The 21,211-nt window shown below is 41.4% G+C and overlaps 1 protein-coding gene across 4 annotated transcripts in view; it reads right to left on the bottom strand.

Moving 5' to 3' along the window:
• Positions 1-21,211, bottom strand: part of golga4 (golgin A4) — a 192,904-nt gene that overhangs the window by 95,461 nt on the left and 76,232 nt on the right. For all 4 annotated transcript variants that reach the window (XM_059971108.1, XM_059971100.1, XM_059971093.1 and 1 more), the window contains 3 exons: positions 20,488-20,675; positions 11,286-11,369; positions 10,379-10,526 (listed from right to left, as the gene is read on the bottom strand). In XM_059971108.1, the coding sequence (XP_059827091.1) occupies positions 10,379-10,526; positions 11,286-11,369; positions 20,488-20,675 (420 nt within the window). The remainder of the gene's footprint in view (positions 1-10,378; positions 10,527-11,285; positions 11,370-20,487; positions 20,676-21,211) is intronic.

Raw genomic sequence — 21,211 nt, forward strand, 5'->3', positions numbered from 1 at the left:
ACAGGTTAGGTGCGCAGGACTGGGATATTATGATGATTAAAAGAACGTGGTTGGGAGAATTGCTTCTTATTCCTAAAGGCGTTGGTAGACATAGGAGTTAAGATATGTGAAAGAGTTGTGTCTCTGATTAGGGAGAAATATGAGTAGGATATTCCTATGTGAATATCCAGTTAGAAATGTAGAGGTGATCATTTTAATTGGTTTGTACTATAGGCCCTGAAACTCTGTGAATTAGGGGAGCAGATATGCAGGAAGGTTTCAGATAGCAGTAAAAATTGGGTTGTGATTAGATGTCATCTTAACTCCACTGTTGTTAACTGCAACTGCCAGAGTGCTAAGAACTTGGATGGGGCAGAATTGATTAAGCATGTCCAGGAAAGCTTTCTCAAGTAATATGCAGATGCCTCTGTGAAAGAGGGTCCAGCACTTTTTGTAAATGAGGTGAGCAAATGATTGAAGCATCAATGGGGGAGGAGTTTGGGATCAATGATCGTAATTCCATTCTGAATTAGAAAATAGTTAGGGAATAGGATATGAACTATCCATATGCTGAATCCTTTAATTGGAGATAAGCACATTCTGATGCCATTAAGACAGGAAACAGGAAAGATTGATTGGGAGAGGCAGCTTGCAAGTAAGGGGATATCTGGCAAGTGGGGTGATTATCAATGCATTAGAGTTCACAGCCAAGCATGTTCCTGTTGGCAGGACAAGAGAACCCAGGTTAACAAAGGAAATTGAGGGTCCCATCAGGAAAAAAAAGGCAAACGTCAGATATAAGCAGAGAAATCAAGCAAAAATCTTTGAGGGATACAGAGCAGTAAAGATAAAGATTAGATTTATTTGCCACATGTACATTAAAACATACTGTGAAATACATTGTTTTTACATCAATGACCAAATGCTAACTGCACATCTTTGAAAGACTGAAGGAAAACATCACCCAGAGGAAAACACGTAGCCAGACGAAGAACATACAAACTCCTTACAGACAGTGGTGGGAATCGAAGCACAATTGCTGAGGAATGGCACTGTAAAGTGATTGCGCTAAACTACATGCTACCATGCTGCCCTATCATACTGTGCAGAACAGCAACAGACACTTTGGCCCACCAAGTAATTAAACTAGTAACTAAACTGATCACCTCTCCCTGCACAAGGATCATATCCCTCCATTCTCTGTATACTCATGTGCCCAAGAGCCTCTTGAACATCTCCATTTGTCTCCACCCGCAGCATGTTCCAATCACCTAGCACTAAAAAAACTCACAACTCCTTTGAATCTATCCCATTTACCTTGAATGCATGCCCTCTAGTTTTAGACATTTTGACTTTGAGAAGACACTGGCTGTCTACTCTATCTTCACTAAATCTTGTAAACTTCCATCAGGTCTCCCCTCAGGTTCCACCACTCCAGAGAAAACAACCCAAGTCTGTCCAACCTCTCCTTAAGGCACATGCCCTCTAATCCACGCAACACCCTGGAAAACTTTCTGCACCTTCACCAAAGCCTCCAAATCCTTCCTATAATGGGACAAATCAGAACTGAAGGTATTACATTAGATGCAGCCTACCCAGGGTTTTCAAAAGCTTCAATGCATCTTACTGGTTCTTCAATTCACTGACTCAGCTAATAATGGTGAGCATGCCATGAGCCTTATTTAACCTTATCAACCTGCGCAGCCATTTCCACAGAGCTAAGGAGTTGACCCCAAGATCCCTCTGAACATCAATGCTATTAGATAGGTGGCAGGTAGTGTTGAGAAAGCAGAGAGTCTGCAGAAGGACTTAAACAGGTTGGGAGAAAGAGCAAAGAAGTGACTGATGGAATATAGCAAAGGGAAGTGGTCATGCACTGTGGTCGAAGGAATAAAACAGTAGGCTGTTCTCTAAATTCAAAAATCAGAGGTGCAAAGGGACTAGGGAGCCCTTGTGCAGGATTCTCTAAAGGTTAACTTGCAGGCTGAGTTGGTCATGAGGAAGGCAAATGCAATGTTAGCATTCATTTCAAGAGAGCTAGAATATAAAAACAAGAGTGCGACAATGGTCAGACAGAACTTGGTAAGAAAAGATGTGCTAGATTGGCGAGAGTTCAGAGGAGGCTCAAGAGAATGATTCTGGGAATGATAGGGTTAATGTGTGAGGTGCTCTGGGTCAGTACTTGCTGGAGTTTAGAAGAATGGGGAGGAGGGGGTCGGAGGGAATCTCGTTGAAACCTAACAAATATTGAAGGCGTAGGTAAAATGGACGTGGACAGGATGTTTCCTATCTTGGGAGAGTTTTGGACCAAATGGCACAGACCCAGAATAGAAGAAAAGGTGAGGAGAAATTAACCAGAGGGTGGTGAATCCATGGCACTTATTGCCACAGACAGCTGCGCAGGCCATGCCATTGGGTATATTTATAGCAGAGGTTATTAGGTTCTTTTTTAGTCAGGGCGTCAAAGGTTACAGGGAGATGGCAGGAGCATGGGGTTGAGAGGGATAATAAATCAGCCATAGTGGGATGGTGGAACAGACTCAATGAGCCGAATAGCCTAATTCTGCTAGTATGTCTTATGGCTATTAACGGCCTTGACATTAATTCATGTAGTGATGCTACAATCTGGAACAAGAAGCGGAACACTGGAAAAACTCAGTGGGTTAAGCAGGATTTGTGTGAACAAAACTGTACAACACTTACAGAAGTGCTTAAGTGTGCCAAGTATCTAATAACTTTGACCATTTCAGCTGCATTATATACAATAATGCCAACAATCAGTGCATGATTGCATGTTAAATTGGAGATAGCAATTACAATATAAAAGTGACAATTGCAAGCTGGATTCTCAGTTATATTTTCTCTGAAAAGCCAGTAAGAATAACAATTATGAGTTAACAATTTCACAAAACATTTCAAATGTAATTTCCATCTAAATACATTTAGTTTTTGGTAGAAATCATTCCACATGAATCGGAGCAATTTGCTCATCAATATATTTGGCTCTTGCTCCTGCTAAAGATGATTTAAAATGATCTGCAAGGCCAAACCATCACACAGCTTGCAAAAGCCTTATCTGCAGCCACTTTCTTTACAGTTAAAAACAGCCCATCAGTATATGCAGCAAGTAACCATTGATCTTCTACAAATACAGGTAAGTCTATGCAAAGTTGAAACTATGGATCTCAGGCAATTAAGCTGCATCACATTCAGGTTTAACTGTTCTTACCATCAGCTTCACAAACAAATGTTTAGATTTTTAGAAATAATGCACCAACACAATATGCAGTCATGTACAGTTTAATGGATTGCTATTTTAGTTTAGAAAAAATCTTTGTTGTTACATCAATAAGTAAATTCAGAGCCAGCAAACCATAAATTATCAAATTAACTATCACTCATTAAAATTAACATTTAAAAAAGCTAGCTGATTTTCAACAACCAAATGAAGACCTTCAGTATGATAACCTGTTTTTATCTTTTTCAGGGTAACATAGGGTATAAAATAAGATATAGCAACAGAATTAGGCCATTTAGCCCATTGAGTCTGCTCTACTATTTCATCATGGCAGATCCATTTCCCTCTCAGCCTCATTCTCTTTCCTTCTCCCCATTTCCTTTCATGCCCTCACTAATCAAGAATCTATCAGCCTCTGCCTTAAATATACCCAATGACTTTGCCTCCGCAGCCGCTGTGTCAACGAATTCCACAGATCCACCACTCTCTGGCTAAAGAAATTACTCATCTTCGTTCTAAATGGACATCACTCTATCCTGAAGCTGTCCTCTGGTCTTAGAATCACCCACCATAGGAAACATCCTCCTTTCAGTATCAGATAGGTTTCAGTAAGATTCCCTCCCTCCCACCCTTCTGAACTCCATCGAGTACAGGCTCAGAAGTATCAAAGGCTCCGTTTATTCCGGGGATCGTTCTTGTAAACCTCCTTTGGACCCTTGCCGGTTGCTGTACATCTTTCTTGAGATACGTAGCCCAAAATTGCTCACAGTATTCTAAATGCAGTCTGACCAACACCTCAAACCTTCCTCAGGGTGATACATTCTTGTATTCATATTCTAGTCTTCTTCAAATGAATATCAGCATTAAATTTTCTTTTATTACTAACTCAACCTGCAAGTCAACCTTAAGGAAATCCTGAACTCAAGAACTTCCAAGTCCCCTTGAGCCTCCAATTTCTGAATTCTCACCCTGTTTAGAAACCAGTCTATGCCTTTATTCTTCCTACCCATTCTCCTACATTATCTTGTTTAAGCTCACCCATAATATTCTTATATTGTTTTTAATGCTTTTGAATTAATACTAACTCAGAGCATTCCCATCACAAACAAGAGAAAATCTGCAGTTACTGGAAATCCAAGCAACACACACTAAATGCTGGAGGAACTCAGAAGGCCAGGCAGCATCTATGGAAAAGAGTACAGTCGACGTTTTGGGCTGAGACTCCTCGGCAGGACTCTTTTCCATAGATGCTGCCTGGCCTGTTCAGTTCCTCCAGCATTTGTGTTGCTCAGAATACTCTCATCTGTCCCATTCTCCCACTTATTGCCATGTTACACATTCCTTGCCCATGCCCATCAGCAGAAAAATAAGAGGTGATGCATTTTGGGAAGTAAAACAAGGACAAGATATACTCTGAATAGCAAGGGCCTGGGTAATATTGTTGAACAGAGGGATCAATGGGTACAAGTACATAGTACCCTGAATGAGGTGTCACAGGTATCCATGGTGAAGCAGACAAATGACTGTCTTCATCAGTCTAGATATTGATTACAGGAGTTGAGATCTCATTTCACAGTTGTGCAAGATATGTGAGATCGCAACTGGAGAAGTGTGTGCAGTTCTGACTGTCTAGCTACAGGAAAGATGTGATTAAGCATGACAGGTTGCAGAAAAGATTCACAAGGATGTCACTGGGACTGGAGGGGTTGAGCTAGGAACTGACGGCACTGTGGTGTAGTGGTTAGCACAACATCTTATGGTATAGGAGACTCTAGTTCAATTCCTGCCACTGACTGCAAGTATGCAAGCTCTCCCTGTGACTGCATGGGTTTTCCTCCCTCAGTCCAAAGACCTATCAGTTGGTAGGTTAACTGGTCATTGTAAATTGGCCAATGATTAGCCTAGGGTTAAATTGAGGGATTGCTGACTGCCGTAGTTTGAAGGGCCAGAATGGTTTACTTTGTGCTGTATCTCAATAAAATAAACCAAACTTGGATACAGTTACAGATCCCACAATCTGCCTGAGTTGCAGGGGTGCTGTACAGATGGACACTGGAGCATTCCATTTCCACTTATTGGATCGAGCTCTCAGTTTAATATAAACATTCTTAAGACCGTGACTGAAATAAGCAAGCTCAATTTTTAACACAATGTTTAAACTTTTTTTTATTGGAATATGAAGATTTGCCACCTCTTCTCCTAAATAGAGCTGGTTAATTTTGGTACACTAAACAAATGGTGCACGAAATATGTGCACACTTGAAAGCAAACATACAAATTTGAAAACAATTCTGCTAATGTTAAGAAGGCAATTTATACAGTGAAAACCATGAGCAGATTGCCTGAGAAACATAAGGTTTACTTGCTGGGCCAAGTGCAAGCACTATGGATTGTAAAAATAAAAGAGCCCTTACCCCAGTCCTGTTCATACAAGGCTTGGGAAAGGCACCATGATTCACTTATTGGCATGCATGGGTATACAGAAATAAAATACTGTTTAAGATTTCTGCTTGAAAGCCAAAACTTAAAAGTAATCATCTAACAGCATCTTTCTTTACACAATAGTTGCATATTAAACCTGTTTCTTCAATATTTACTTCATTTACCATTCCTTACCATATTAAACTAAATGTAAAACACCAGAAATTTAAACAAATACTAACAAGAGTTAGATTACAAAGCAAAAACATGTAAAACTTGCATACAATACATGAAAAGACAAAGCTAATTGAAAATCGCAACCATACAGTGGTTACCATATGTTAATCAAATAAAATTCACAATTTGATTTTTTTTAAACAAAATCTTTGCATCTTGGGCATTAGCATGCAGTCCTGCCAAACTTTTAGCTTGATGCGAGTATTGGACAGTGCATCACAGTGAACCAATGCCAGATTAATAGATGTTTGCATTGGAAATTGTTCATTTTAACCAAGTATAACGCTCAGCAATAAAGTAAAACCTCAATAATCTACTATCCAATGATTCAGAAAGTGTAATGGCTTTGCATCTTGCTTACCAGATGATAATTACTGTGCTCTCTTTTGGTTCCCACATCCCCTTTCCACTCAGCAAGACCCCAGATCTATTGCTCCCTTTCCATTCACCCAGACTGATTCCCATGCTTTCTTTCCACTTGCTGAATCCCCAGTCCCATGTTTTTTAAACTTACCTGGTTCACTAAAAAAAAATCAGTGCAAGGTATAAAGCATCAATAAAAAAATAATTGTGTTGGGGTATTAATGGAAATGACACCCATTTGTCTGTACATCTATGTTTCTGCACTGCCAAAGTCCTGAGCATACCAAATGATCTAAGTTCTAATGTGACATTAAAATCATTGCCATTAAATCTTGAGAATTTCAGAGTAAGCTCAAGATACACAAATTTAATTACTGATAAGAGAATTTCTGTGCTACAATACAATAATTGTCCAGTACAATGAGATTCAAAAAGTGGGTATATGAAGGAGGAATAATTTTATTGTATTTATAATGGTAAAATAAGTAACAGGCAAAAATAATTTGTTATTTAATTAAGTCTAACTGTACTTAAGGTGTAGTGGTTAAGCTTTGGTGAAGCATAGACTTCTTAGGGATAGTCAGAATGGCTTTGTAGGGAGCCAGTCATGCCTTAAAAAAAGGCAGGTGATGAAGCTGATTAGGGTAAGGCAGTGGATGTTGTGTACTCTGACTTTACTAAAGTTTTTGATAAGGTGTATTGTGGTAAGGCTGATGCAGAGGATTAAGCCACTTGAAATCCATGAGACTTTGCAGGTGGCATTCAGAATCTTCTTGGTCATTTAGGGCAGTAGTGAGGAGGTGTGATTCTGACTGAAGGCCTATGACCAGTGGTCTTCTGCATGGGACCTCTGCTCTGATGGTAAAAATGATCTAATGAAAATATTGGTTGGCTGATTAGTACCTTTGCAAAAGACATGAACATCAGCAATCATGGGTTGCGAAATGGATGTCAAAGTATTAACAAGATCAGTTGGAAATGTAGGCAGGGAAAATAGATAGTAATTGGCTTGACACTTAGAAACATTGATAGACACAAGGGCTTTGGGCTTGACAGTACATGGCCTCAAAGTAGCAGCACAGATTCATTAGGGTGGCAAGGACAGTGTATGGCATAGTTGCTTTTACTGAATATAGAGTATAAAAGTAAAAAAGTCATACTACAGCTGTATACAACTTCAGTTAGGCCACATTATGAATACCATGTGCTGTTCTGGTTGCAGCATTACAGGAGGGCTTTGGAGAAAGTGCAGAAGTAGTTCACCATACTATTGCCAGGATTAGGGAACATTAACTATAAGGTGAGGTTGAATAAACTTGGATTGTTTTCCCTGGAGGGTCAGAAGCTTAAAGGCAACCTGATAGAAGCAACTAAAATTATGAGGGGCATGGATAGGACTAGATAGTCTTTTTTGAACCTCAAGATCAAGGGCAAGAGTATAGCTTTAAGATGAAAGAGGGAAAATTTAAAGGTAGGATGACAGACCCTTTGCAGACAGATTGGCATAGTCAACCCAGACCTGGTGACAAAGGGCCTGGTCCTGTGCAAAACTGTTCTATGTTCAGTACAATGGGTCAGACTCCAACCTAACAAACAGTAATAATCCTCACTGTTCAAATGAGATAATGAAATCATATTTCATCAATCTCCAGTCTCTGATTTATCACAAAAGATTAAAAGATTCTGCATGACAAAACAACAGTATCAAAACTTTGATGATCAACATCCCCAAATGTTCGGCAGCTGGCTCACCAAATAACTTTTGACACATTCCCCATATATTCATGGGAGTTTAAGATGCCACACTCCTCTCCATTGGCTAGAACCACAATTGGCATGCTTCCATTAAACTTAACCTGGCTCTTTTTCCTGTGTTCCCTTTAAATTTACCAGGTTCATATTTTACTGCATATAGTCATATAGCACGGAAACATGCCCACCAGACCAAATGCTCCATGTCAACCAATGTTTGCATCCAAGCTGGACACAATTGTCTGTGGTTGGCCCATATCCCATCCTTTCCCATGCATATACCTGCCAAGAACCTTTTAAATGTTGTTAATGCACCAACTTCAACCACTTTTCTGTCAGCTCATTCTATACAAACTGCCTTTTGGGTGTAAAAGTTGTCCTTTAGATTCCTATTCAATAACTACTCACCTATGCTGTATAGTTTTCAACTTCCAAAGCATGGGGAAAAAGACTATGCAGGTTTACCCTATGCCCCAATCATTTCTACACTTCTGCAAGGTCACTCCTGATTCTTCTATGTTCCAATGAAAACAGTCCCAACCTGCTCAAAGTCTCTCTTTAACAGTCTCTCAAGACCCAACAACATCCTTAAATATCCCTTGCAGTCTTTCCAGCTTAGTGACATGTTTCTTATAGCAGGGTGATCAAATGTAGCTTCACCAACATATTTGTAAAACTGCAACATAACATTCACCCAAACGTGTATATCCTGTGCCCTGACTGATGAAGGCAAACATGCCAAAAGCCTTCTTCCCCACCCTACCCATCTGCAACGTTACTGTCAGAGTACAATTTTTTTAAAACATGAATTCATAGTGTTAACACCTGGCAGTACTGAAATCCTAAATGTGCCTGATAATGGAGTTTCACTGGATTTATTGAATTATTATCAGTATATTGGAAAATAAAATAATAAATTTATTAAGCTTGATGCTTCCATAATTTATGAATTTTAAGAAATACATTAATGGTCTCATGATAGGTGACCACTTGCTGTTGACATATTAATTGCAATGACAGAAAATGAGCCCAGAAATGTATAAAACAATGTAAATGAGCATTGAGTGAGAGATATCTACAAGTACTAAATTCTTCAAATTAATGGTTGTGACTTTGTCAGATTTGAATATCATTTTGTATAGTACTGGATGGCGAAGATGATCTACAATTGAGCAATGGTGTATTAAGCTCGGAACTATATAGCAAACTTGCATATTATGAACGCAAGAAAGGAAGGGCGAATAAACCAGAGTAAGAAGGTGGGAGAGGGGAAGGAGCACAAGCTACAAGGTAATAGGTGAGGACAGATGGGTGGAGATGGGGAGATGAAGTAAGCAGCTTGAGTTGATAGGTGACAAAGGTAAAGGGCTGAAGAAGAAATCTGGTAGAAGAGAGTGGAATATGGGAGAAAGGAAAGGAGGGGCACCAGGGGGCGGTGATAGGCAGGTAAGCAGAAGGAAAGAGGTGAACAGGGTACTGAGTAGGGAAATTGAAGAGGAAAGGGGGAAGGGTAAAAAAAAACAGACATTGATGAGACTTTTCTTTCCACTTTTCCATCAGAGATGTCCTTCTTCAAAAAAATGGGTTTTTCCTTCTTCTACCATTAATAAATACTTCCCTCACCTGCATCTCCTCCATTTCGAAAACATCTGTCCTCACCCTATTGTCCCACTGCCTTAGGGGGAGTTCCTCTTGTCCTCACTACCACCCCATGAGGCTCTGCATACAGCACATCGCTCTCCACAACTTCCGCCATTTTGGATGGAATCCTACCACTAAACACACTTTTACCATGACTCCCTTGTCCATTTGTCTCTCCCTACTATTCTCCTGGCACTTATCCCTGCAAGCAGAAGAAGTGCTACACCTGCCTGTGCACCTCTTCCAGGAGCACTGGATATGATAGATGACCCTAACAGTCCTACCAGGTGAGGTAATACCTCACCTGTAAATTTGTTGGGGTCATCTACCGTATCCAGCGCTCCTGATGCATAGGTGACATAGGCTAACACAGATTGGGGGTCTTGATGAAGGATGTGGTGTCAGACCGAACTGTCGACTGTTTATTCATTTCCATAGATGCTGCCTGATCTGCTGAGTTCCTCCAGCACTTTGTGTGTGAAGATTGAGTGTGTAACCTCATTCATAAGGCTATATAAATCACAGTGGAATTGAAAAAAACAACCAAAGCTCACATTTCACATTTTCTAGCTATGTAAATTTGTTGTTATCATATGTGTTTCCTGGATTGGACTGGAATAAGTTTGACTTTTACTTATTCATTTAATTGAAGCTACTGGGCTTAGGCAGGAACATATTTGCATGTTTACATTAAAAAAAACATACAAAATGAAAATGAAATAGAAGAACACAGCAGAAACTACTTACCAGCTCTGTCAGATTTCTCTTTCTGTTCCAGCAGGTCTTCTCGCTGTCCACTGAACTGCTGAATTCTTGTACGGAGCTGAGAGATTTCTTCTTCTTTCATTTCCAATGTTTCATGCATCTGTCGTTTTGTCTCTGCAATCACCATTCCCTGTAATTTATTAATTCTTAGATTTAAGAGCATAGAAACCAGCCATTTAGTTCAATTATTTTTGCAAACATTGTTATTCCTCAAGAACTTCTTTCTTGGGCAATTACCACCTTATAACTTTGATTATTAGCAGTTACATTTGCCTCCTACTAAGCAATAAAGTGTGTTTCAAATTTCCTTTCGATTTCTGCAAGTCCTAACCTACTTAACTAAGGTCCTTAACTCCCAGCAACAGCCTTGTAAATGTTCTCTGCATTCTTTCAAGCCTATTGTTGTTTTCCCTGTACAAAGGTGACCAGAAGTGCATATAGTACTCTAAATTTGACCTCTTCAATGCCTTGCACAACTTCAACAAAACATTCTGACTCTGGTATCCAATGCCCTGATTCATGAAGCTTCTACCACACATCTCCATGCGCTACTATTCATTATTCATAATCTGGTTTGTTTTCCCAAATACAACACCTCACACTTGCCTGCATTAAGTTTTACATGATATTTTTCAGCAGTTTCCTCACTATTCAAAATCATACTATATAGTATCTAGTTAGGCCTGCAGTTCATTGTTTCAGATTGTAGCTAGCAGATCAATCGCCAGACTTCAACATGAAATCTACAAAAAGATACATGGAAATGTTCAAAGGTCATTCATTTGCCAGCAAATCTCACCATTGAATATGCTGTTATTCCTGCTTCTCTGAGGTGGATGGCCACACATTCAAACATTCAACTCCCTTCCATACTTACTGCTCCAATTACCTTATCTTGCTCCAATTGTTCAATTAAATTCTTTGCATCTCGAAGCTGAGTAATCAGTTTAGTCTTCTCAGCTGTATGCAGATCCTGAAAACAAAATGAACATAGTTTGATATTGTCGATGGAACTTATTACAAAGTCACAAACTGTCTGCCCAAATTGGTCCATGCCAGTAGTTCATCTCTACACAAAATTCCCTGACCCCCATAGATACCAAGGCACTCGACTTAGAAACTAAACCAGTAAAGATGTCCCTGTCCTTCTCCCTCATGCTCTGAACTAACTTGGCTTCAAATGCTATTGCACAAAATTCTCACGAGTTTGTAAAATGCAACTTCTATTCAGATGTATCTAAATTTTCTATCAATAGCAAAATAGCAACACACATTAGCAAGTCTCAAAGAAAGCTTTCAGTAATCAAGCAATCTCTGTACTACTTTTCTGACAATGATTAGACAATAGACAATAGGTGCAGAAGTAGACCATTCGGCCCCTCGAGTCTGCACCGCCATTCTGAGATCATGGCTGATCATTCACTATCAATACCCAGTCCCTGCCTTGTCCCCATATCCCTTGATTCCCCTATCCATCAGATATCTATCCAGCTCCTTCTTGAAAGCATCCAGAGAATTGGCCTCCACCATCTTCCGAGGCAGTGCATTCCACACCTCCACAACTCTCTGGGAGAAGAAGCTCTTCCTCAACTCTGTTTTAAATAACTGACCTCTTATTCTCAATCCATGCCCTCTGGTACTGGACTCTCCCAACATCTGGAACATACTTCCTGCCTCAATCCTATCAAATCCTTTAATTATCTTAAACGTTTCAATCAGATCCCCTCTCAATCTCCTCAGTTCCAGTGTGTACAAGCCCAATCTCTCCAATCTCTCTGCGTAAGACAGCCCTGCCATCCCAGGAATCAACCTAGTGAATCTACGCTGCACTTCCTCAATTGCCAGAATGTCCTTCCTTAAACCTGGAAACCAAAACTGTACACAATATTCCAGGTGTGGTCTCACCAGGGCCCTGTACAAATGCAAAAGAACATCCTTGCTCTTGTATTCAATTCCCCTTGTAACAAAGGCCAACATTCCATTTGCCCTCTTCACTGCCTGTTGCATTTGCTCATTCACCTTCATTGACTGGTGAACTAGGACTCCTAGGTCTCTTTGCATTTCTCCCTTACCTAACTCGGCACCGTTCAGACAATACTCTGCCCTCTTGTTCCAGCTTCCAAAGTGGATAACTTCACATTTATTCACATTGAATGACATCTGCCAAGTATCTGCCCATTCACTCAGCCTATCCAAGTCTCCCTGTATTCTCCTAACGTCCTCTTCGCATGTCACACTGCCACCCAGTTTAGTATCGTCAGCAAACTTGCTGATATAGTTTTCAATGCCCTCATCTAAATCATTGACATAAATCGTAAAGAGCTGTGGTACCCCACTAGTCACCTCCAGCCAGTCTGAGAAACACCCATTCACTGCTACCCTTTGCTTTCTATCTGCCAACCAGTTTTCTATCCATGTTGAAACCCTGCCCCCAATGCCATGAGCTCTGATTTTACTCACCAATCTCCTATGTGGCACCTTATCGAATGCCTTCTGAAAATCTAGGTACACAACATCCACTGGCTTACCCTCGTCTAACATCCTTGTTACACCCTCAAAAAACTCCAACAGATTAGTCAAGCATGATTTGCCCTTGGTAAATCCATGCTGGCTCGGCCTAATCCTATTTCTGCCATCTAGATGTGCCACTATTTCGTCCTTAATAATGGACTCAAGCATCTTCCCCACGACTGACGTTAGGCTAACAGGGCGATAGTTCTCCGTTTTCTCCTTCCCTCCCTTCTTGAAAAGTGGGACAACATTAGCCACTCTCCAATCTTCAGGAACTGATCCTGAATCTAAGGAACATTGGAAAATGATTACCAATGCATCCGCAATTTCCTGAGCTACCTCTTTTAGAACCCTCGGATGCAGACCATCTGGACCCGGGGATTTATTAGCCTTCAGTCCTACCAGTCTACTCATCACAGTTTCTTTCCTCATGTCAATCTGTCTCAATTCCTCTGATATCTTATGACCCTGGCCCATCCATACATCTGGGAGATTGCTTGTGTCCTCCCTGGTGAAGACAGATCTAAAGTATGCATTAAATTCTGTTGCCATTTCCCTGTTTCCCATAACAATTTCTCCCAATTCATTCTTCAAGGGGCCAACATTGTTCTTAACTATCTTCTTTCTCTTCACATAGCTAAAAAAGCTTTTGCTATCCCCTTTTATATTCCTGGCTAGACTGAGCTCTTACCTGATTTTTTCTCTCCGTATTGCTTTTTTAGTTAAGATCTGCTGTTCCTTAAAACTTTCCCAATCATCTGTATTCCCACTCATCTTAGCCCTGTCATACTTCTTTTTCTTTAATGCTATACAATCTCTGACTTTCTTTGTCAACCACTGTGGCCCCTTCCCCCTCTTTGAATCCTTCCTTCTCATTGGAATGAACTGCATTTGCATCTTTTGTATTATGCCCAAGAATATCTGCCACTGCTGATCCACTGTCTTTCCTGCCAGGGCATCCGCCCATTTAACTTTGGCCAGCTCTTCCCTCATGGCTCCGTAGTCTCCTTTATTTAATTGCAACACTGACACCTCTGATCTGCCCCTATCCCCCTCAAATTGTAGATAAAAACTTACCATGTTATGATCACTACTTCCTAATGGCTGCTTTACTTCAAGATCACTTATCAATTCCTGTTCATTACACATCACCAAGTCCAAAATAGCCTCGTTCCTGGTTGGCTCAAGCACAAGCTGTTCCAAAAATACATCCCTTAGACACTCCACAAACTCCCTATCCTGGGGTCCAGCACCTACCTGATTCTCCCAGTCCACCTGCATGTTGAAATCTCCCATAACGACTGCATTACCTTTAGCACATGCCAATGTTAACTCCCTAATCAACTTGTACCCAATATCCACGCTACTGTTTGGGGGCCTGTACACAACACCCATTAGGGTCTTTTTACCCTTACTGTTCCTCAGCTCAATCCACACAGACTCTACTTCCCCTGTTCCCAAGTCACCTCTTGCTAAGGACTGAATCTCATTCCTCACCAACAGGGCAACCCCACCCCCTCTTCCCATATTTCTGTCTCTACGATAGCACGTATACCCTGGTACAATCAATTCCCAGGCCTGATCCCCTTGCAGCCATGTCTCCGTTATCCCAACAATATCGTAGTTCCCCATTTTCATCTGAGCTTCAAGCTCATCTGTCTTATTTCTGACACTACGCGCATTCAAGTATAGAATTCTTAGCCCATTCCTCCTCTCTTTGCTTAAAACACTGTCTACTGTACCTAACCCAGCTCCTTGAACTTCCATCGGGCAAATTGCACCCTGAATTTTGATGACCTTCTCAAGATCACCCAAACCTTGTACACATTTAACCCCATGCACCTTCTGACCAACCCTCTGGATCTGGATCCCTGCCCCCTGCACATCTAGTTTAAACCCCCCCGAGCAGCACTGACAGATACTCCTGCAAGAATGTTAGTACCCCTCCGGTTCAGATGTAGACCATCCCTTCGAAACAGATCCCAATGTCCCTGGAACAAAGACCAATTATCCAAAAACCTGAATCCTTCCTTCCTGCACCATGCTCTCAGCCTCGTATTAATGTGCATAATCATTCTATTCTTTGCCTCACTCGCACGTGGCACAGGTAGCAATCCCGAGATTGTCACCCTGGAGGTCCTGCCTTTCAGCTTCACTCCTAACTCCCTGAACTCTCTAAGCAGGACCCCCTCACTCACCTTACCTACATCATTGGTCCCTACATGGACCACTACATCTGGGTTCATGCCCTCACTCTCAAGAATAGCCTGCACCCGATCTGAGATGTCCCGGACCCTGGCACCAGGGAGGCAACATACCATCCAAGAACCCGATCTGCCCCACAAAATCTCCTATCTGCCCCCCTAACTATAGAGTCCCCTAAAACTATCGCTCTCTTCTCTTCCCTCCTCCCCTTTCTAGTTGAGGGTTCAACCTCCGTGCCAGAGGCAGGACCACTACAACTCATTCCTGGTAGGTCATCCCCATCAACAGTATCCAGTACGGTATACTTATTGTTAATGGGAATGGCCGCAGGGGTGCTCTGCTCTCTCTGCCTGCTCCCCCTGCCTCTCTGGACCGTCACCCATCTGCCTACTTCTTGATTTTTTGGTGTGACTACCTCCTGATAACTCCTATCTATCTCTGCCTCCACCTCCCGAATGATTCGTAGTTCATCCAGCTCCTCCTCCAACTCCCTAACTCGGTCTGATAGGAGCTGCAGCTGGACGCACCTTTTGCAGGTGTGGTCATCAGGGACAACTGTGTTGACCCTGACCTCCCACATACTGCATACGGAGCACACCACTGCTCTGACTGTCTCCCCCATACCTGAACTGGATTAATAGAATAAGTCTAAAAAGCACCTAGCGACCTTACCTTCTTCCTCTCAGCGAGCAATCACACAAGCTTACCGAAGTCCCCTTACGCCGAAGCCCACTTAGCCAAAGCCCAGGACTCTGCTTCCACGGACTCCGCTGCCCGCTCTGACAAGAAATCCTGCCTTTTAAAGTGCGCGCTCGACGCTGACGTCACTCGCGCCTGCGCAGTTCCCCCTCCTCCACAGGTATTGACCAGGTAGGCTTAAATCCTACCTACACGGTCGAATTCTCTGAGCTCCCAGCTGAATCATTGTTGGCTGGCTTCAAGTCAAGATTTCTAATACCCAGCTATAATCATATTATTAATTTGGCTGATGGAGGCGGATACAATAGGGCCTTTTTAAGAGACTTTTGGATAGATACATGGAGCTTAGAAAAATAGAGGGCTACGGGTAAGCCCAGTAATTTTTACGGCAGGACATGTTCGGCACAACTTTGTTGGCCAAAGGGCTTGTATTGTGCTGTAGGTTTTCTATGTTTCTAATTCTCTGACAAAATGCAAAATTAGGTGAACATATTTTAATACAAATTTTCAAGACCTTGCAGAACCCGAGGGCAATATCCAGACCACACACCTGGACTTGGCTCTTTGGGCCGAAAATTAGAAGAGGATCTATGCTGTGCCCAATTTGAGGCAATTGGGACAGAGACCGGTTTCATTTATATCTGCCATTATCCAGGACTTAGTTCAAATTCTAATTCAATGTTGACTTCATGACAGTCATGACACTGAAAGTCATTTTGGTGCATTGCAGTCTGGTCCAGTCACTTACACCCAGAAAGTATACCTGCAAAAGACACTGGTGCACCAGACTCATATACACCTGCTTGAGCTCCAATTTTCTTTGCTCCAGTCACATTCATTATTCCAAAAATAACACTGTCACTAATCTTGGCAGTGAGTATAACCAACCTATATATTTATGGACCTTATGACTGCCAACAGCTTGGTTAATATCTAAAATATCTCAGGGTTCTGTTCTGTACAATTCGAGCATTCATATTCATCTGATCATGAAGTTTATAAGAATTTAATTCAATATCCCAACTAAGGGAACATCAATGTTCAGTATGATTTCTCTGCTGATATACACAATTCTTCTATTGATAAAGCCCAAAATTGTTCATCTCCATCATTACTTTCTGCCCTGCCACTTGTAATGACTCATATACACATATATCTAGGTCCATTTGCTCTTGTGCCCCTCTCACATGTATGTATTGCCTCGTGGAACAGCAGACTACTTACTACATTAGGGGAAGAAAGAATCTGACAACCTATCCATCACAATGGCTCTCATAACTGTACATCCCATCAGGGCATCCTTCAGCGTCCAACATCCAGAGGGGGATAAATAGTTTGTCCAACCTCTCCTTACAGCTAATTTAGCAGCATCCTGATGAACCTCATCTCAACCCTCTCCAAACCCTTCCAATAATTCAGTGACTGGAACTGCAGAGAACAGTCCAAATGTGGTCAAACTAAACACAGAAAACATAAAATTCTACAGCACATTGCAGGCCCTTCAGCCCACAATGTTGTGTCAAACATATAACTTACTCAAGAGACTGCCTAGAATTTCTCTACCGCCTAGCCCTATATTTTCCTAAGTTCCATGTACCTATCTCTTAAAGACCCTATTGTATCTGCCTCTACCAGCTTTGCTGGCAGTGCATTCCACGCACCCACCACTCTGTGTGGAAAAATTTACCTCTGACATCCCCTTTATACCCACTTTCAAACACCTTAAAACTGTGCCCCCTCGTGTTAGCCATTTAAGCCCTGGGGAAAAGCCTCTGGCATCAATCCTTCTCATCATCTTTTACACCCCTGTCAGGTCACCTCTCATCCTCCGACGCTCCAAGGAGAAAAGCCCAAGTTCAACTGCTATCTAATCCAGGCAACATCCTTGTAACTCACTTCTGCAGTCTCTCTGTAGTATCCACATCTTTCCTGTAATGAGGCGACCAAAACTGAACACAGTACTCCAAGTAGGGAAGTGGGGTGTAACTAAAGTCTTACATAGCTGTAACATTACCTCATGGCTCTTGAACTCAAAGCCACAGTTGAAGAAGGCCAACACTCCATACACCTTCTTAACACTGTTGACCTGCACAGCAGCCTTGAGTGTCCTATGGACATGGACCCCAAGATCTCACTGATCCTCCACATTAAGGGTCTTACCATTAATATTATATTCTGTCTTCAAATTTAACCCACCGAAATGAACCACTTCACACTTACCTGGGTTGAACTCCATCTGCCACTTCTCAGCCCAGTTCTGTGCCCTATTGATGCCCCGCTGTAACATCTGACAACCCTCCACACTATCCACAACACCTCCAACTTCTATGTCATCAACAAACTTACTAATCCACCTTTCTACTTCCTCATCCAGGTCAGTTATAAAAATCACAAAAAGGAGGGATCCCAGAACAGATCCCTGCGGAACATCACTGGTCACCAACCTCCATGCAGAATAAGAACCATCCACAACCACCTTTTGCCTTCTGTGGCCAAATCAATTCTGGATCCACAAAGCAAGGTCTCCTTGGATCCCACGCCTCATTATTTTCTGAATGAGCCTTGCATGGAAAATGCCTTACTGATAACCATATACACTACATTCATATACACTGCTCTACCTACATCAATGTGTTTTGTTACATCCTCAAAGAATTCAATCAGGCTCGTAAGACACCACCTGCCTTGACAAAGCCATGCTGACTATTCCTAATCAGATTATGTCCCTCAAGATGCTCATAAATCCTGCCTCTCAGGATCTTCTCCAACAACTTGTCCACCACTGAATTAAGACTCACTGGTCCTGGGTTATCTCTACTCCCTTTCTTGAACAAGGGAACAATATTTGCACCTTCCAATCCTCTGGTACTTCTCCCATCCCTACTGATGATGCAAAGATCATTGCCAGAGGCTCAGCAATCACCTCACTCCCCACAGTAGCATGGGATATATCTCGTCCAGCCCCGCTGACTTACCTAACTTAGTATCTTTCAAAATCTCCAGCAAATCCTCTTTCTTAATGTCTATACACTCAAGCATTTCAGTCTGCTGCAAGTCATCGCCACAACTGCCAAGGTTCTTTTCACTGGTGAATACTGAAACAAGGTATTAAGTACCTGCGCTATCTCCCACCTCCATGCACATTTCCACTCTCATTCCTGATTGGTCCCATTCTCACACGGCTCATCCTCCTGCTCTTCATATACTTGAAGAATGTCCTGGCGTTTTCCTTAATCCAGCACACCAAGGCCTTCTCATAGCCCCTTCTAACTCTCCTAATTTCATTTTTGAGGTCCTTCCTGGCACTCTTGTAATTTTCTAGAGTTCTAACAGTACCTAGTTTCTTGAACCTTCTGTAAGTTTATTTTTTTCTTCTGTAACTAGATTTTCTGCATCCTTTGTACACTATTGTTCTTTTACCCTACCATCCTTTCCATGCCTCAATGGAACATACCTTTTGCAGATCGCCATGCAAATGTTCCCTGAACATTTCTGCTGTGCATTTCCCTGAGAACATCTGCTCCCAATTTATGTACTCAAGTTCCTGCCAAATAAACTATTTCCCCCTACCTTTCCCAAACTGTCTGCTCCTATCCCTCTCCAGCACTATGGTGAAGGAGATAAGAGTTGTGATCACTACCTCCAAAATGCTCTCCCAGAGATATCTGACACATGACCAGGTTCATTTCCCAAAACCAGATCAAGAACAGCCTCTCCTCTAGATGGCTTGTTGCATCAGGAAACCTTCCTGAACACACCTAACAATCTCCACTCCATCTAAACCTCTTGGAGATGCCAGTCAATATTCTGAAAGTTAAATCACCCAACCCTATTATTGTGGCACTGTTCCAGAATCTGCCTCCCTATCTGCTCCTCGATGTCTCTGTTACTATGGGGGAGGAGGTCTATAAAAACACTTGAGTTATTGCCCCCTTCCTGTTTCTGACTTTAACCTGCAATGACTCAGTAGAAAATCCCTCCATGACTTCCTCCTTTTCCTGCAGCTGTGTTACTATCCCTGACCCTCACAGGGTATAGGGATACCCTATACTGTATAACAATTTATACAGCAACATGACTTCCTGCCTCTTATACACAACACCCTGACCAGTGAAGGTAAGTATGCCAAATGCCTTCTTTACTACCTCGCATATTTCTGTTGTCACTTCTAGACAGTAATGGACAAGATCCCTTTGTACATTGGTGTTCTTAAAGGACCTGCTATTTACTGTATACCTTCTCCTTGCATTTAACCTCTCAAAAATTAACACCTCACATTTTCCTGGATTAAACACCCATTGTTATTTCTCCAGCCAAACCTACAACTGTTCTATACCCTGTTGTACACTTTGACAACCTTCTTCATAATCCACAGCTCTTTCCATTCTTGTGCCATCTATATTTTTTATAATCAGCCAATCACTTTACTTCAGATCACTGACATGTATAACAAACAGAAATCCCAGATGTGACCTCTGCAGAACACCACCTGCTAGAATAACACTACCCACCACCAATTCTCAATCCAATCTACCAAGTCACGTTGACTACAAAATAATATTATTAGGAGAAAATACTCAGTATTACACTATATTTGAACCAGTAAACTATTTTGAGTCTAGATGGGATGAACAGGAGTATTCAGAGATGAGAAGATTGTCAGGTTTTAAATTCACCTTTATTTTCTCCAGCTCTTGATAGCGTTCATCTAATTGCTCTTGAAGGGCTTCCTTTTCATTGGTCATCTGGGCACAGCGCTCCTTATGGACATGAATCATCTCTTTGCAGCGTTGTAGAAGATTTTCTTGCCTCTTCACACGTTTTTGAAGAACTGGTATGGAATTAGCATCATTCCCAATTCCCTCTACATGGCATAGATCATAATAACTTTAGCAATAGTAGAAATCTAGAATATGGCCTCAAAAAGAAATCTAAAATTGACTGTAAAGAGCATTAAAGCAACAAGCAAAAAAACACAAAATTATTTTTGACATAAAAACTAAAGGAAAGTTAGCAGATTACTAATGAATACAGGTCTGAATTTTACTTCTGAAATTTCAAGAATTGTTTTGTTACCAGTAGTCCATATGATGAACAGAACGCTTCTTGCACAAACAAAATAGATTGATTTATAAGACAGTAACAAAATTGGATACTAAAATCATACTCAATTTCTATAGCACCATTTAGAGTTATGAGGGCATAGCTATGAAAAATGGGAACTCCTGGTAAGAACTATCAGTTTTCACTGACTATCTAATGCTGATGGTCCAGTAAAATTTTGGTTTATGCATCCACCCACAACTCAGATACACAAACAGAGGATTGTTAAAAAGCTGTTTTCTTGAAGTGATACCTACAGAGAACATTCTACAGAAGAAAAAGATCGTAACTCAGAAA

This window comes from Hypanus sabinus, chromosome 1 (assembly GCF_030144855.1).
Source record: "Hypanus sabinus isolate sHypSab1 chromosome 1, sHypSab1.hap1, whole genome shotgun sequence".
In the NCBI taxonomy this organism is placed as follows: domain Eukaryota; kingdom Metazoa; phylum Chordata; class Chondrichthyes; order Myliobatiformes; family Dasyatidae; genus Hypanus; species Hypanus sabinus.